The following is a 17,894-nucleotide window of genomic DNA, read 5'->3' as shown; positions in this document are numbered from 1 at the left end:
TCCAGTGCTTGGGTCGCGGTCGATCACTTCCCAGCGCCGGAGCCAGGCCGGCGCGCGCAGGGAGGCCCGGGCGGCGGGGGCTTTGGGCCTAAGAACAGCGGCTTTAAAAGGGGGAGAGGCGTCGGACAAAGGCCCGCTTGCCTGTGTGTGTGGGGGGAGAGACAGGCGAAGCGAGCTGCCGCAGCCCACCTTGGGTGGCTCCCAGCCTTTGTTCCGGCGCCAGCATCCCAAAGACGCCGGGCCACGAAGGCAGCCGCCGCCCGCTTCTCCGGAGGGGGGCAGAGGGAGGGACACGGCCCCCCTCCTCCTCCTCCTCTTTTGTCTCTGCGCCACGGCTCCCCTGCGGGAGGGGAACAAAGCCCGGCGTGCCAGCCGACCCCCGGCCACGGCGCGGGAGGCGGGGCGGGAGGCGTTTGGGCCGGACCGGAGGGGCGAAGGCGGCGCGCGCGAGCTGCGCTTCCCCTCCCTCCGAGCAGAAGACCCTCCTGAGGATCTACGAGGCCGCTCCTGGCGCTGCTGCTAATGGGCGCGATTCCAGCCGGACGGAGCCTAAGAAGGGCCGGCCTTAACGCGCGTGCTCCTCCCACACCTCTCGCCAGCGAGCGCCGCCGCTCGAACGCCGAGGCCCGGCGTGAACCCCGCGCTCCCCTCCTCGGCATCTTGATGAGCTCTGGAGAGCTGAGCGGCAGCGAGGACGGCCCCGGTTCTGGACGTGCGCTCCCAGCCAGCCTGGCCGCCCCCCCCCCGCCCCCGCTGGCTGGCTGAGAAATGCGGGGGGTCTCCTTTCCCTTTCAGCTGCACCTCGACGCCTCGTGTTCCTCCCCCCACCCCACAGCCTCCCCGCTTCTTAGTAAGATGGGAGGTCAGAGATGGCTTAGAAGGTGGGAGAGGAAGGAAGAGTGGAAAGGACTGGAACACAATCAGGAATGTGAGTGGCTCTCTCTCCAGCATCAGAGGGCAACGGACAGGGGCGCCCACAGGACACGTTCTAAAAGTCAGGACTCTCATTGCAACTCCACCCTTTTTCAGGTGTGACCTTCTCTTGTGGCTGCCATCTTGACTTTTTTGACCATTCTGGGTGGAGCCATTTGATGTTCCTCTTTGTTCTTCATCTCCTCGTGCAGATGCCTTTGGCTGGAGCGACCACCCAGTTCCTCCTAAACCCACTCTGTACAATGGCAAGGCAGCACCGTCTTGCACCCAGATTCCACCGCGCCCCCAAAGCCCTAGTCAACAATCACAAACCCTTTTATCTCCTGCCTACTTAGGAACAACTGCAAGAATTATATTTTGCGCAGGAGAAATAGAACCCCAGTGGGTGTGTATAAGATGGATCTCATTCCCTGGACCCCTCCCTCCCTCCCTCCCTTCCACCCACCCACCAATGCCCTTGTTTCCTCTGCAGAGTCGCAGGTGAAATCCACCCCCTTAGATTCCCTGTCCCTTCAGTCGGGATCCAGTGGCAAAGTCCATCCGTGGCATGGCACAGGCAGACCAATTGCTTCTTTTGTTGCCCCTTGGAGAGCAGCCTGCTTGTCCCCATCAGAACCCCCCACTCTTGCCCCCCTTCACAGGCCCAGCTGACCTATCAAGCTAACTGCAATGTGCTCTACATGGGGCTGCCCTTGAAGAGTATTCGGCGATTTCAGCCAGTCCAGAATGCAGCCACGCGAGCGATTGTGGGTGCACCTCGTTTCACCCACATAACACCTATCCTCCGCGAGCTGCACTGGCTACCTGTTGATCTCCGGGTGTGCTTCAAGGTGCTAGTTGTCACCTACAAAGCCCTTCATGGTATTGGATCTGGGTACTTGAGAGACCGCCTACTGCCAATCACCTCCACTCGACCAATTAGATCCCACAGATTAGGCCTCCTCCGAGTTCCATCAGCCAGTCAATGTCGACTGGCAACCACGCGGAGGAGAGCCTTCTCTGTGGCAGCTCCGACCCTATGGAATGAACTCCCCGTGGAGATTCGTACCCTCACCACCCTCCAGACCTTCCGCACAGCCCTTAAAACCTGGCTGTCCCGACAGGCCTGGGGCTAAAGACCCTAACCCTGCCCGAATGGTATGAATGTTGTGCTTTTAACGATGTATTGTCTTATATGTAACTTGGTCTGTCCTCCCCTCCCCCTGAACTGTAAGCCGCCCTGAGTCCCCCCAGCGAAAAGGGCGGCATGCAAATAAAGTATCTTATCTTAACTTCCTGAGTGGATTCACCTCTGCAAGAGGAGCCTTGATCCAAGTAGGATTTGAAATATGTGCCCTTTAGAAACATGAGGTTAAAAAAGATCGGTTCCTCTACAAGGGCCTTGCAAGGAACTTACACTGAAATCCCACCCAACTGACGGAGATGGGCTAATATTGCAAAGAGTGATGCAGATCCGAGGTCCCAATTCTCACTCTGATCCCAAACTCTTGTGACCAGCATGCTTCATTGGCACTCGCCTTCCCTCCCCGGACGCCCTCCGTGCCACCCAATCTGATTCAGGCCCCTTCCATCCTTCAAGGGTGGGCAGCTGCTGCGGGTGAGGAAGGAGAGAGGCGCCCGGGAAACCCAAAGGAAGGAGCGCATTGATCTGTCAAAAAATTCAAAGTAGTTTTTAGTACAAAGCAACGACCATCCTGTACAAAAAGGTATTTGCATTCAAACTGATAGTGTAAAGTGTAAATCCCGCCCAGGAGGAAAGGGAGTTGAGAGGCTGCTGGATATTTTTCTTATTCTCCGAGTTCTCTGGTGCAGCCGCTTACAGACTTCATCGCTCACCTCAGATCGCAGAAGAGAGGCAGGCATGAATCCGGCTCTCCGCAAACGATCCCACAGCCCAGGGTGAGAACTGTCCTGGGCTGCCTTCACTGGCAACCCCCCCCCCCCTGCTCTGAGCCCCCAGTTTTAAAGCAGGATTTGACCTGGAGAGGGCGGGGGAGGGCTGGTCCTTTGTCCTCTACCGGTTGGGACTAAACGGAACCCGTGGGAATCGCAAGGGGGCATTCGCTGGGAACAACAATAGGAGGCAGCCGCTGGCACCAGACACCCATTACGGCAGATTGCGGCAATGGTGACTTTTTCCAAGTCCCGGCGGTGACCATCCAATAAGCACCCAGCTGGCTACAAGAGGGAGAGGAGAGGCAGGACGCGGGGCTCTTCCAATGGTCAGAAACCCAAAGGGCAGCAATCTCGTCTCCACTACTTCCGGTGCTGCGTCACAAAGAGTCACCTGCTTGGCCTTAACGGCGCCCCCGGGCCCTCCTTGGCCCGTGGGTGACCGCCTGAGGTCTGCGCTGTGTCCTAAGGGACCCAGCCTCTCCTCCTCTGTCACCAGAGACACAGGGCCACCTCTTTCAACGTTCTCCTGAGCTCCTGGCTCCGGAAGGCGTAAATTATGGGGTCCACCACTGAATTGCAGATGATGAGGATGAGATAGAGGCTAAAGTAGCGGAAGTAGCACTTGCAGGCAGGACGGCCGGGGCAGATGAGGATGAGGATGAGGTGGAGGAAGAAGGGTCCCCAACAAATCAAGAAGACCCCCAGCAAGATGGTGAGGGTGATGGCCCCCTTCATGCTGGTGAATTGGGGTGCGTGCTGCTTGCCATACATGGTTGAAATCTGCCTGGCGTGCCGGTGTGCCAGCACGAACATGTGGATGTAGAGCCCTGCAATGAGGCTCAGCACCGAGAGGAAGAAGGCCACCAGGCACATGAGGACGGCAGTGCTGTCGTAGACGATGAAGAGGACGCTGGAGACGCTGCTGATCAGCCACACAGCCACCATGAGGATGGCGGCCCGCTGGATGGTCATGATACTGTGATAGCGCAAGGCGTAGAAGATGGTGATGTAGCGGTCCATGGCAATGACGCCCAGGAAGGAGAGCGAGGACATCAGGGAGCTGCAGATCAGCATGTCCATGACGTTGTCCACCTGCTTGACCAGGCTGGGCTCTATCAGCAGCATCCCGTGCTCTATCAGCAGAATGAAAAGGGTCTCCACCAGGTTGCTGACGCTCACCAGCATGTCTGAAACGGCCAGGCAGCAGATGAAGTAATACATGGGGGAATGGAGGTTCCGGTTTTTGACAATGGCGGCCACCACCAGCAGGTTCTCCACGAAGCTCATCGCTCCCAGAGTCAAGAAGAGTTCGCTGGGGATCACCACTTGCTGCTCACTGGCGCAGAAGGAGGTCTCGTTGGTCCAGTTGGCCAGAGGACCAGTGGTGCCGTTGGGGAGGTCCAGACGCACCCGCACGGGGGACGCCTCGGGCATGGTGGACGCTTTGTGGGGCCGCTTAGGAAAAATAAAAGGTGGCCCCCACCGCTTTTCTTTTCCAGAAGCGCTTTAGGACGAGTGCCAGTGTCTTTGGCTGCCCCAAACACTCACCTGTGGGACGCAGGTTCCTCTGTCAGCAGCTTTCCTCCCAGAAAGCCTCCGCTCTCCCACCAAGCAGCCGAGATGGGAAAACCAGCAGTGCTTCACCGGCTCCCAGAAGGACTTCTCCACTGGGACTCGGCTCCAGGGATCCCAGAGCCTCTTGGCGGCTCTCCTGGTTGGTTTCTGGAGGTCGCCTTCAGGAGCGGAGGAGAGCGATCCCTCCGGCTTCTTTCCTGGGAAGTGTTGTATCCATGTCAAAGATCCCCCGGATCCCTTCCTAACGTTCTCATTACTGATTCTGTCCCTACCTCCAACATCGATTTGCAAAACTTAAAAGAAAGAACTCTTTCTTCCCCTCCCTTTTAAAGGAACGGGCTCAGCTCCTCCTTTGGCAAGAGGGCTGCCGGGGGGGATCCACATGATAACAAGTCAGGCGGCCCTTTGAATGGCAGGGAGCTGTTATGAAAAGAGGCTCCGGATGAGCCTTCAGGAGGACGCTGAGGAGGGGACAGCCGCCCTCCAAGACGGAGCTCCAGAAAACCAGGAAGGAGAGAGGGGGGGGGGGAGGTCACCTGGGCTTGCAGGGTGCGTGTGAGGAGCGTGGGTGAATGGTGGCAGAAGCTGCCTCTGCATGACAACCAGCCATATCTGACCTGCCCTTCTTTTAATGACCCCTGGCTAGATTCCTTTCAGCCAGGCTCCCCTCATGGTCAGGACACCCCTAAGTAGCAGGCCGGGGCCCCCTCCTCCAGTTCATGTGGAGAAGAGCCCATGTTCACCAGTCCAGCATTTCCACACACACTTCCCCTTGAGCTTCCAAGCAGCTGCTTTTCTCATTGCACCCGCAGGGATTCCTGCGATAGAGGCCTGTCTATCCAAAGGGAGGCCTCTGGTGGGGACGAGCACGCAGGGGCAGACGGCCTGGGCCACCGGTGGGAGGGGTCGGAGCAACAGAAGCCCCCCCCCTTATTGAGACTGAGAGGCAGACCGTCTGCTTATTCTTCATGTCTCCCGGCAGCTCCTGGAATCTGCGGAGTCACGAAAGCCGCCTGGGTGGGCGAGGGCTCCATACAGGACAGAACTTTAAGTACGGAAAGTTGGGGAGAGTTTCGTCAATGGACCCAGGAACCCACATGACCTTCCTGGCGTTTACCTCCTGACAGGCCGAGCAGGTGCAGCAGGGGGGGCTTCCGTTGCTCCAGGCAGTGGCCTTCGAAAGGGGAGGCAGCAAAGGGGCTCTGAAGTTGGTGCCTTTGGGCCAAAGACCCCCCTGGAGCAACTGAAGAGCAGCAGCCGCTTCCTCCACCACTCTACACTGGGAGTTGCCATGATGGCTTCCAAGCACAACCAGAGGCCTCCTCTCCTCCTCCTCCCTGGCCTGCTCTGTTTCTCTGCTGCTCCAAAGGCCTCCGGGGGGAGCTTGACTTGGCCCCCAGGAGGGCAGGCAAGTTAAGCAGAGCCTGGGGGTTGGTGGGCCGGGCTGGCCCAGGAGTTCCAAGCACTGGAAAGGGGCACATGCCCAGCTCAGGAATGGTTGCCACCTTCCTGGCTTTGCAGGCTGCCTGGGTCTCTGTTCGTAAACAACTCTGCGGCTGGGCCTGTGATGCGTGTGGGCCTGTGAAGGACGGGGAAATGCCTGCGCACGTATTGTGGGGGCACATCAGAGGCTGAACGGATCTCAAGCACTCTAGAGCAGTGTTTCCCAACCTTGGTGACTTTAAGTCCTGTGGACTTCAACTCCCAGAATCCCCCAGCCAGCTATGCTGGCTGGGGGATTCTGGGAGTTGAAGTCCACAGGACTTAAAGTCACCAAGGTTGGGAAACACTGCTCTAGAGCAAGGAGGGGGGGGGCTCTTCCCCCCCCCCCAGTGCAGAACAACAACATGCCAGGGCAGCCTGGCAGCCACGCACCCTCCCTCCCCCTCACAAAATATGAAGACCGAAAGGTTCAACCATAGTTGCGTCAAGAGCATTTAAACAAACACATTTTCCTAGCTTTTATTAGTTAAAAAGGGGTGGGATGTAATCACCGCAGCCTACAAGAGATGGCCTGCTGGGAGGGCTGTCTTGTAAGGGAGGCAGAAGAGGGCCCCCTCCCCAGCTGCTGCTCTTCCTTGCCTCCGAGCCAGAAAGAGGCCCCTGGAGGAGGACCTCCAAGGGAAGCCGCTGCTGTGGCCCTTGGCTCGCTCGAGGGAGACGGCTGCTCTCGGCCTCCACACTGGGGCTGCCTTTGCAACTGATGCCCATCACCCCTCCTATCCCCAAACCTCTCCCTGGGAGAATTTCTTGGCCAGACGGTTGTTTAGCTTTGGAGAAAGTTCTGACCATCCCAATCAGGCCGGCCTTGGCAAGGAGGGGCCCAGCCAGGCTCCCCTGGGCTTTTCCTAGGAGAAAGGCCCCCGTCAGAACCACTGGTGGGGGAAGAAGAGCATGACAGGGGCCTCTGCAGCTCTCTCCTCCAAAGAGCCAGCCAGGTTTGGCACAGTGGCTGGAAAATCAAGAGAATTGGGGGGAGATTTCCCTTCGTGATGGGGGAGGGGAAGCGGGAGAGGGGGGGGTGCAGAGGTAAAGCCCAGAGGCCACTCCAGATTCTTCTGTTTATTGTGGGGGGGGGGGAAGGGGAGCAAGGAATTCAGTCCCAGTCTCCCCCATCGCCCTCGGGGTTGTCATCTCGGGGGGGTTCCTGGAACTGGATGTTGGCCAGCATGTCCCGCATGGCCGCCATCAGCCGGTTCACTCCCTGGTTGAGGTTCTGCCCGGCACCCGGCTCGGCTTCTCCTCCGGCGCGAACTTCCCCCTGTGGTGGGGCAGAGGACAGGGAGACCCACAGCCAGGTCAGTCCTCGGAAGCCTCTCCCCGATGGCTGCCTTTGGTTCACCTAGGTGATTCCCATGGCCGCCCATCCCCCCAGGGGGTTCTGGGCAGCCATCGGGGGGCAAAGGCAAAACCACAGCTGCATGGTCACGGCTCATCCGGACCCCGGAAAGAACCCACCGGGCAGGATGGCTCACCAAATCCCTGGCCGGTGCACCGCAGCTGCTCCAGACCTATCCCAATCTTCCCCTCTCTGCTGCCCTTCACCCCACACCTCCTGGCCCTTGGAGGGGCACCAGCTCCGCCCACCCCCAGCCGGGCCCTGGACACACCTGCTGTTTCCTCTGGACAAGCTCAGGAGGACACCTTACCTGCAAGCTGAAGTTTGGCAGCAGTGAGCGAAAGAAGAGGGATAAAGTGCTTTCGTTGCCCGGATGAGCCGCTCTGGAAAGACAGGAAGGCCGAGTGGCTGAAAGTCTGGCAGAGGAGGGGAATCTCCCTGGGGGGCCTCGGGCAGCCTCTCGGCTTCTGCTCAGGCTGGCCAGGCCAAGCGGCGCCTCGGAACTGCCGCCCGCACAAGCCAGCCGGGAGCGAGGAAATACCTTTCGGGCCTCGTGTAGGAAGCAATGGAGTCCAGGGGCGGCAGAGGATCGAACCCCATGATGGGCTGGGAGGTCACTTCCTTGAGAGAGGAAAGCAACAGGTCAGGGGTCATTGTGGCCGTCCAGCCTCCCTCTGCTGAGTACTTGAATAAAGCGTCTTTACTACCCCTGAGAAAGACGGGCTTTCAACCCGAAGGAAGACCAGAAGGGGGTCAAAGCCAGGCACGAGGGCGGAATGGAAACACCTCCAGGGAGGGGAGGGAGACAGGCCAAAAGGTGAGCAGCCGCGTTGGATCCCTCACCGGAGGTAATGCTGCTGTGGCTTCCCTGATTTCCGAGAGGATCACGTGGCGGTAGACGTTCCTGGGTGCGTTTTGGTACCTAGCCTTTCGCCTAGAGAGAGAGGGGGGAGAGGGAGAGAGAGGGGGGGGAGAGAGAATGCCAACAGTCTCCTCCAAACGGCTCCCTCTCGCCCGCCCACCCCTTGCTCTCCCAGGGGCACTGAAGCAAAAGCACCCCCGGGTTCTCCACCCTTTTCTGCACCGACCACGAGTCACAAACTGAGCTTATGGCGGGAGAAGGGGGAGTGCTGAACGTCCTGAGCGAGAACAATTGGGGGGGGGGGGGTGTCACCCAGCAGGGAAAAGGCCCCATCAACTCACTTTTGTTCTGCCTCCTCCAGAACGGGCTCCTTGGCATCCACCACCCGCAGCACTTGGTGGACGTTGGTCTCCAGCCAGGCCATGACGCTGGGCTCCTTCCAGAGGGCGTGGCTCCTCCCCAGGTAGAGGGAGACCAGCTGGCTCAATGCTGCAGGCACACTGGGGCGAGGGTGGGGGGAGAGGGGCCTTTTAAGGAAACTGGGTCCTGGGGGACGCTTGTTCCATCACTGCTTTGGTGCCACTGTTCCTGCAACCTTTCCTCTTGCCGGAGGTGAAAGGAGGCAAAAGGGAGAGGAATTCCAGGGTCTTGAACCCCCAACCTCACCAGCCTCCTCATTAGCCAAGCAAAGCTGCCTAAATTTGCTGCAGTTATTAGGAGCAGCCTTTGCTTTCCCCCGCTCCCACAGGCAAGACTTCTCCTCCCCCCATTATCGATTTCTAAATGGCTTTCTGGCCATCCCCACTTGGAGCTCCTGCCCCACGGAGGCTCTCCACGTCTCCTGAGAGACGCAGCTGTGGCCCTACAAAGCCCCCCCCCCGCCCTTTACCTCAGCTGGGCTTCCAGCCCAAAGAAGGCATGGGAGGCGACCACGGGGTCAGGCTGCACGCTGCACCGGTCCAGGAGGGGCATCAGGGCTGGGAGGGGGAGGGGCAGAGGAGAGAGTCAGGGCCTCCCCTGCAGGGCAAAGGGGCTCAGGCCGCCTTACCAGTGCTTGGTGGTGGTGGTGGGGGGACTATTGAGGCACAGAAAAGGCCTTCAGTCCCTTTGTTCAATTTGACAGGAACTCCTGTGTGTGTGTGTGTGTGTTCGTGCTTATGTCTAAAATGTGACATTTGGCGCTTTCCTTAATTGCAACTGCCACCCCAGCCCCCTCTCCCACCCCAGGGGCCCCTCCTCCCCCCGGCTGCAGGTGAGAGCTGGGCGGTTCTCAGGGCCCCACGTACCACTGGGGAACATAACCAGAGCCTGCTGGAGGAGGCTGTCCGCTTGCTCCCGGGCTCGGCTTTGCTCTGCCTCCGGCTGGTCTTCCTGCTGGCTCAGAAAGAAATAGGCCAGAGGGACGGAGAAGGCGAAATTGGGCAGCTGGCTCAGATTCCGATGGCCCTAAGATTGGGGGGGGGGAGAGGAAGACACAGATGTGAGCAGTTTGAAGAGGCAACCTCAGAGGTCTAGGAGAGAGGCGGGGAAGGTGGGGGGGGGCTCCAAGCATCTGCCTGCCCCCACCCCCTCTCCAGGAGGGCAGCCTCTGTCCTTAAAGGGGAGGCAGGAGGAGCAGCTGTTCCCGAGACTCTGCAGAGCAGCCCCTCCTGCCGGCTGAAGTGGGCGCTTTGGGGAGGGGGCAGCAGCTCAGATCCTGGTGCCTTTCAGAAGCCCAGGGAGAACCTCGGGCAAGGGGGGCACCCACCTGCCAGTCAGAGGCCTAGGAGAGTGTGAAAGTAGGGCAGGCTGGCATTAAAGCCACCCAGCCCAGTTGAAAACCAGAGCGGTGGGCACTGGAGCCTTTTCTGGCTTAATTGTCTCAAAGCCCTCTAATTAAAAGATAATTAACAGGAAGAAGCAAGGCAGAAGAAGACAACCCCTGGGGGCATTAGGGAGGAGGCCGGGACTCCCCCTCTGGCCCAGAAAAGGGGGCCAGGTAGCCAGCTGCAGATCAAGGAAAAGGGGGAGGGAACTGACCCCTCCTTTGAGGAGTGGGCCGGTGGGGCTCCAGCTGCCTGGGGCTCTTCTCACCTCCCATTCCTGGAACATGCGTGTCAGGAAGGCGTACTCTCTCGCTCGCAGGGACAGCAAGTCCACCATCAGGAGCATGCACAGCGGGTCATTCTCCGGATCGAGGCTGGGGGGAAAGAAAGGACCACGACTCTTTCAGGACAGCTGCCTGAAGGGAAGCCGCCTGGCCTTTGGCGGAGGGAGGACCAACTGCCATCCCCGGGAACAGCAACACCCCCCCCCCACCTCTGGAAGGCCACCAGAAGACCTTCACCACCTGGTTTGGGGGCCACACACGCCTGTCCCAAGGTGGCATTGGAAGAGGGCCGCCCCTCCCCCCTCTGGGAGCAGCCCTCACCTCAAAAGGAGCTTGCAGACCTCCAGGGCCGTCCGGGGGCAGCCCCTCCTCTCCAGGAACAGCAAGTGCTTGAAGAGGGCCAGGTAGAAGGCTCTGTGGGGGACACCGGGAGGGAAAGGACGTGAGTCCAGGGACGGGGGAGCCTGGCCGAGCAGGGCATCCACGGGGGCCCTGGCACCCAGCGGTCACCGGCTAAGAAGCAGCCGCCTCCCTCCAAGTCTCCAGGGTGGGCACCCACCTGTTCTCCGGGTGGCGGTAGTCCAGCCTGCAGGTGCCGCTGGTGAGGCTGAAGACGGGGTGGAAGGCGCACTCCAGGGTGTAGAGGGCTCTCTCTGCAAAACGGGCATTGAGGCCCAGACAGGTTGGAAGCGTCGCTTCCAAAGGGACGGAGGCCTTTCTCCCTTCTCTCTCTCTCAATGGGCCACACTTGCCCCGCCCTTACCAATCAGGTCCCTGGCCATCTCCTGGTCCTCCTGCATCCGGCAGACGTCGCTCAGCTGCAGAAGGGAGTCCACGTGGTACGGGTTCATCTGGAGCAGCAGCTGAGAAGGAAGCCGAAGAGCCAGGCTGAGGGGCTTTCTGGAGAAGAGCAAAGCTAACCGGGGTGGGGGGTCTGCTGGGAGGGAACGGGGAAAACTGCCCCCTTCACACCACTCACTGATCCCAAAGCAGCGTTTCGGAATCCTTTGGGAGGCTTCCAAGTTCAAGAGGCTGCTGGTCAAACAGAACGCTGGCCTGCGTTCCTGGCCCCTACCTGGCCCCCGGAAGCCCCGGCCTTCCCCTTGGCCTTCCGAGCCATCCTCCACTTCTTCCCCCTCACGTCCCTTCTCTCCCTGAAACCTCCGCTCCACCTCCAGGTTCAGGTTTACGGAGTCCACATTCAGCAAATGTAATTAAGTAGGGGCTGTTTTTCAGAAGTCAAACCTTCACCCTTCGGACACGGGATCGCTTGTCAGGGGCACCTCGTGTCTACTTGCCACTGAAATCATGTTGTTTTTCGTTTCCGCCATCAGTTATGCAAGAGAGCCCAGGTGGCGCAGTGGTTAAATGCCGCACTGCAGGCTACTTCAGCTGACTGCAGTTCTGCAGTTCGGCGGTTCAAATCTCACCGGCTCAGGGTTGACTCAGCCTTCCATCCTTCCGAGGTGGGTAAAATGAGGACCCAGACTGTGGGGGCGATATGCTGACTCTGTAAACCGCTTAGAGAGGGCTGAAAGCCCTAGGAAGCGGTATATAAGTCTAACTGCTATTGCTAAAACACCCTGTGCAGCTTTCTGTGCGTCACCTTTTATTGATCCAGGAAAAGCCACCTCATTGCCTCAACGGACTGTGCTGAAAACAAGCTGTTGCATAAAAGCAACCCCACTCCTTCCCGTTTTCCTTGAACTGGCATTCCTGTTTGTCAGAGACCCCAAATGTTCCTCAACTGCGCTGAATTCCCCCTTGAGGAGCAAGGCCGGGGGGGGGAGCAAAGAAGGCAGAGCTGGGAGTCATTCCTGGACAAAGGGGCTTTTATCTCCCAAACCCTCCAATTTCAAAGAGCCACATTTATCCTGGCTGAGAAGAAGGACGGAAGGGGGGAGCTCTCCAATCAATGTCTTCATTATCTGCCTAATGTTAGGCTAACAAGTTTGGCCTTTCCACGCTTTGTATTTACCATCAAACTGTTCACCAGTTAACACAGCTGGACCAGTTCCAGAAAAGTCTCAAAAGCAGAGCCTGTTCTCCGAAGCCCTGGGGAAACGAGACGCTCCTTCGCTCAAAGATGGTCAGGGTTTAAATATAGCACAAGTGTTGGCTTAGATCTCCCTGCGCTGGACTCCCCTTCAACCCCATCTGCAGACAGGGGAGCCTCTCCTCTGCCCTACTACAAGAGCCGACTCCGGCTGTTCTGCTCTCAGCCTCAGCAGAGGGAGGCCGTGTGCCCAGCGCAGGGATGCAGACGGGGGCCCCGATGCTGAGATGGCACTCGGAACCGACAGGGAGGGCAGGAGAAAAACGGTTTCGGCACCCAAAACCCTCACAATAAGAACAAAAACCTACCATAGCAGGTAGAACCATGTTTCAAGGTCCTTTTATAAGGATATGTAACTCTATTGATTCGAACTGTTGACGTGCATACCTTGAGGGGAAGATTTATCAGACAGCTGCATCCCTTTTTATGATGAGATAACATTCTCTCAGAGGACGCAGCTCAGAACCCTTCAGAATCTTCAAGGCGCCTTTGGGTGCCTGAAGGGCTCTGGCTCCATGCGGAGTGGGCCGGGACACACCTGTGGCCCACGAGGGTCACTCGATCCCTACAGCCTAGAGGGGCAGCCCACTGGGAATGGTAGGACACACACCTTTGGAGGGCACCAACTGGGCATGACTGGACAACACCAAATCCTGAACAAGCCCAGAAGTCAAAGTTGGAATGGAACAAATCACCGCAGTTGAAAAGTAAATTTGAATTCGTGATTTTGGGCGTGCCTGAGGGAGAACCCACCACAAGATTGTTTGGGTCCATCGATTCCACGGCATCCAAGAACTTGAACTGCACCAGCTGGTACTCGCGGTTGTGCTCAAAGGCAAAGTGTTGCTCTCCACGCCTGGATTCTAAAAGCCTCATGGAGATCCCTGGAGAGGTTTGTTGGGGAGGGGGGAGCGAGAGGAAGAAAGAGGGTGGTCAGCCTGAATGGAATGATAATCCAGAAGCGAGAGTGAAGGGTCTGTCAATCTTTGCCACTTTAAGGTACGTGAACTTCAACTCCCAGAATTCTCGGAGAATACATGCTACCTATCTCACAGCTGCCATGGGTGAGAAACACTGCAGAGAAATTACTCTGGAGGCAGGAATGCTAAGATTGGGTTTTTTCACCCCCTTTCCAGCTGGATGGCCGATTATCCTCTCTCCAAATGTACGAGTCCAGATCGGAACTTCAACTGCAGCCCTTATCCATCTTCCCAAGCCTGTCTTATACGCCTCCAAGCTAGAGAAACCCAGACGGTTATGTGGACATTTCCACCTGTTATTTCGGGGTAAAGCAGGAATTCCTCCTTTCTTCAGCCTTAAAACAAATCTGGAATTCTCCTGCCCAAAGCTGGAGAAGAATATGAACAGCCCAGAATGTGGGCACTTAAGGAAGTATTCCTACAATTGCGAGACAACAGCTGGTGCCCTATAAGGCCTCTCTTTCCACTGGCATCAGAAGTCGGTGGCCACAATATATGGCAGCTTCTCAGCTCTGCCACTCAGTATCCAATAGGGCATCAGAACAGACAGGAGCCTTTTCCCCGTCCCAAAGTCAGCCGAGGTGTCAGAGGCTTTGGGAAGGCCTCTCACCTGTTCTGCTATGACGCGGCCAGGTGTCCTTGGGTGCTGTCAACCATGTGCTGCGTACATACTGGCGCTGCCTCTGCCTTGGCCTGGAAAGAAGGAGGACACTTTAAGACGTGAATTCATACATCAAAGCCTTTATCTATCTTCTAGTTGCTACGCAGCTGCAACAAAGGCCACATGGGTGATGGGGTTGTTTTCAAAGCCCCATTGATGCATCCTGACCCCCCCTCCCCCGCCGCACTCCAGGCGATCACCAGTCGTTAAAATAAGCACAGCCTTGTTTTTGGAGGGAGAGAACATGGGCTTCCTTACTGGGAAAATGCCACCGTCTCTGTTCCCCAGCCAGGAAGCGTTGAAGTGAGCATCTTACAGCACCACCTCCCGATGAGCACAAAGATTAAACAGATGCAACAGAAGAGGGAATAACCACATCTAACATCAAGTCATGTGCTTGTCCTCACATGCACACAACGTCTGTGAGAAAGACGGATTTCAAATCTTTGTCCGAGTTCATCAAAGGAACCACGGCCAACTGATTTCTCCCCAGCAAGACGCAGGGCAACCCACAGCCTGTCGCCTGCATCCTGGGCCAGGGCTGTGTGCTGGACCTCCCTTGGGGCATGAGGCCACCTGCGATAGTAAAGTGTGGCACAAAGCCCCTTCTGTTTCAGCCACATCTGGACCATCCATAAAAACTCTCTGTCCAGAACTGCCATGGTCCCAGAGCGGCTCAGAGGAATCCCAAACTGGTCCTTCCCTGGAGGAGACGTATGGACCGAGAACGGACCATTTCCCTTCCTTCCACACACCGAGACTCCCAGGCAGGTTGGGGAAGTCCTTGCCCCAAGCACAGTCTAGCAAATGGCACTCCCACCACAACGTTTCCCCAGATTGTGACTGGTGTGGCCAGATGTGCTGCTTTCCCACATAACCCAGAGACAGGTTTCTATCTCACAACACTGGATCTCACCTCTGATCTCCCAGAACTGCCCGGGCCCCGAAGTATCTCTTCAGCTCTGTCTCCGGATTCAAGCTCCTGGAAAGTTGGGAACACAAATCTTGCCTGTCATTTAATGCCTACATCCTATTTGATGCAGAGAAGACGCTGTTGTGTCCAAAACCTTGCTCACTTAAAGCCATCCAACTCAAGATACAAGGTGCTTTTAATTGTATGCAAGCAGCCATTGTCTACTGGCCCCTCCTCCTGCCCTGTGCTGAATGGCCACGAGCAAAAGCAGAACCAGAGGTTCCACCCCTTTGGCCCCCTGCATTGCAAAGGCAAGAGAAAGGAAAAAGGCAGACGCAGCCAAAATTACAGCCTCATATTGGAATATTTTAGGCAAAGCCACCTGGGTCACATTAGTAGTACTTACCCTTCCTACTAGGTCAGCGTGCCAGCCGTGTCTCTGAGATATGGCTGGTGAATGGAAGAAAGGTGGTTTACCAGGCCACAGGTCCCTGACTGATTCTTTTCCTTGTCACCACTCAGGGTCAATTCAATTTCCTTTAAATGTTTTCTCACAGGCGCACTTTAAGAAGTTCATAAGTGCAAGAGGCATGTCACAGGTTTGATAGCAAATATAAGAAAATACCACACACAAGTTGTTCCTCTTGAACTCTCCCTTAATTTAAGCTGCCAGGAGCCTCCGCACTGATGTATAGCCTCAAATTGGTTGTTTTATCTACAGCACACAAGACAGGGCTCTCCCACCACCATCCGTCTCTTACCTGTGTTCAATGTAAAGAAGAGGTCGGTTATCTGTGACCAGCCTGCTCTGGCTCTGGCATGGGGGCCCACTGGAACTCTCGATGCTCAGCAAAATGCTTTCAATGTTTTCCACTTGGTCATCATCTCCAAGGAACTGTTGAAAAGCAACAAAATGAGCCAAAGGGCTTCACTCTTCTCAGACAAAATCCATGTAAAGGCAAGTCTCAATCCTCATTAACGGTCCCCTTCCTATTAATATGAGCCACACTTCCTGGAATCATAGCTGCCCCATCACTGAACATAGGACAGCCATTTGCCCAGGATTGTCTGAGAATCTGCCCCAGACAGGGCCCCTTTCAACCCTCGGATTCTGCTTGAGCTTGGTCTTTGCACAGGTTTTACCTGTCTTTGTTCCTTGAACCATAAGCTCTTTCTGGTGACTAAATAGTCAAAATTCTATAGAGCTGTAATTATAATTCTGTAAAGGTAGCATAATATTTTAATGTTTTAATTCCACATGAAGTCTCAAATTCCTGGCAGCAAAGGGAATAACCATGGCTTTTTCCACTTGCCTCAACTGGTTTAATTCATTCAGCACTTTCATACAAATGCTTAATCCTCAAACCTAATTCAATTTACCAGAGCCTCGCCTGAAGCATTCTTCTTATTCTTTCTTTTCTTCTTTTTCTTTCGTGATTTGTTGTTTGCAGTAGACTTTTAAAAATGAAAATAAAAGGTTGAAAGATGAATATAGTGAAGCATGACATTAAAAAATATGAAATTCAAACAGGTTATTTAACTCAGGAAAATGCCTAAGTTTCTGTTTAGGAGCTATACAAATATCCAAAAGTTGTGCCAGCAAATAAAATTGCAAATAGTAGCCAAATAATGTTATACTCCATCATGTCAACATAGGAGGAAATGGAGCCCTTCACAAACTCAGGACCCCAGAACCAGGGGCACAGCAAAACCCTTTCAAAGGCCAGCCAGGTTGGGCCATTGCACTATGGAAGAAAAGGCAGGCCTCCTGCTCCCTTGCCATTCCTTAGCCAGGAGTTTGCCCATCCTGCCAGATTGGACTGGATGGTTATAAACAACTGGGAGTAGACATTCCTTCAGGTGACCAAACCACACTTTAATGATGAGAAACAGCATCTTGAATTGCATCTGGCTACCAAGGCAGCCTCCAAAGCAGGGGTGTTACATTTGCAGTTTGTTACTATTATTGCCATGAGCTGACCTGTTTGCGTGCACTTTTTGTATAATTGTTTTTCATAACCTGTTCTACGTTGCTTTGTTTCTCACTGATGAGAAAAATCAATTTTAAGCAAAACAGGCACCATTGTTTTCTACAAGATACTTGCCATTTGGTCCAGCTGTTCCACCTCTCCCCCATCCTCCTTCTTGTCGTGCTCCAACCCTTCAGGTTCGGCCTCTTCAGTTGTCGAGTTGCCTCCTTCCTGCAGTCGGGATTCATCAGTCTTCTCTTTAGACTCATCCAGGTCCTCATCCAGTCCTTCACTGTTTATCTGCACAGGATAAAAGTTTCCCAGTCCACAAGCGAGCATATGGCATAACCATCAGTTGGATTCTCTGTCTCTCTCTCTTAACGTTACAGAGAAGAACCACTTAAGAAGGGCGGCCAGCAGCAGGATCAGGAGAGCAAACAAGAGCACAGGCTTTTTCCCCACTAGCAGGTAACTGACACAGAGAATTCCTCCAGGACGCAAACTTTGGGGAGACACCCCCAGTACTACCAACTGATTGCAATGGGCAAACTGGGAACTGGTAGCCAACCCCTTGAAAGGCACCGGGAGGCCCCAGCCCCTCTATAGAGCCCCCCCCCCCCGGCCTGGCGACAGAGGCGATTCCGGGGCCGCGACAGCATCTCCGGGGGCGGTTCTTTCCCTTCAGACCGGAGGCTGTGAGCCCTGCTGGGAAGGCAGGGGGGAAGCCGCCAGGCTGCTGAAGGCCTCCGGCCGGGCCGCGACAGATCCTCACCAGCTCGAAGGGATTCGCCACCCGCTCCAAGGGCTCCCTCCGCGTGCCCCGCCGCCTCCTCCCGCCGGCGGAGACGGGCGGCGGCTGGTCCCCCGCGACCTCCTCGTCCTCGCCGCTCCCCTGCGTCTCCGGCCCTCCGAGGGGCGGCTCCTCGCCCAGCAGCCCCTGCCCGCGGCACTCGCCCCGCAGCCGCCGCAGAGCCCGGCGAGACATCGCCACCCGCAGCACCCGCGACGGGAATGCCGTCGGACCGGAAGCTGGCGGCACAACCCGAAGGAGAGCAGGGGGCCCGTCTAGGCACCGGCCGTCGCACTTCCGCTGCGCCGGCCACGCATGCGCGGCTCGTCC

At 56.5% G+C, this 17,894-nt stretch overlaps 2 protein-coding genes across 2 annotated transcripts; both read right to left on the bottom strand.

Annotated features, from left to right (window-relative positions):
* Nucleotides 1–3,318: 3,318 nt before the first annotated feature.
* On the bottom strand, nt 3,319–4,311 carry MC1R (melanocortin 1 receptor). The gene has a single exon (XM_087729205.1). It carries the CDS (start codon nt 4,261–4,263, stop codon nt 3,319–3,321), a length of 945 nt encoding a protein of 314 aa, XP_087585331.1. The 5' UTR covers nt 4,264–4,311.
* Nucleotides 4,312–6,354: 2,043 nt separating this feature from the next.
* Nucleotides 6,355–17,818, bottom strand: TCF25 (TCF25 ribosome quality control complex subunit). Its single transcript, XM_014052039.2, has 18 exons — nt 17,547–17,818; nt 16,910–17,074; nt 16,185–16,259; nt 15,566–15,699; nt 14,808–14,873; nt 13,841–13,923; nt 13,004–13,134; nt 10,958–11,057; nt 10,754–10,847; nt 10,516–10,608; nt 10,179–10,284; nt 9,392–9,551; nt 8,995–9,082; nt 8,447–8,605; nt 8,087–8,177; nt 7,785–7,864; nt 7,554–7,626; nt 6,355–7,165 (listed from the first exon to the last, which is right to left on the bottom strand). Exons 1-18 carry the CDS (start codon nt 17,757–17,759, stop codon nt 7,001–7,003), a joined length of 2,076 nt encoding a protein of 691 aa, XP_013907514.2. The 5' UTR covers nt 17,760–17,818; the 3' UTR covers nt 6,355–7,000.
* Nucleotides 17,819–17,894: the final 76 nt, after the last annotated feature.

Source organism: Thamnophis sirtalis, unplaced genomic scaffold (assembly GCF_051295495.1).
Source record: "Thamnophis sirtalis isolate CommonGarterSnake01/CBP01778 unplaced genomic scaffold, rThaSir2_p1.2 scaffold_14, whole genome shotgun sequence".
Classification (NCBI taxonomy): Eukaryota; Metazoa; Chordata; class Lepidosauria; order Squamata; family Natricidae; genus Thamnophis; species Thamnophis sirtalis.
The sequence above is the reverse complement of the archived record's forward strand: the minus strand, read 5'-3'. Positions and strand labels throughout refer to the sequence as shown.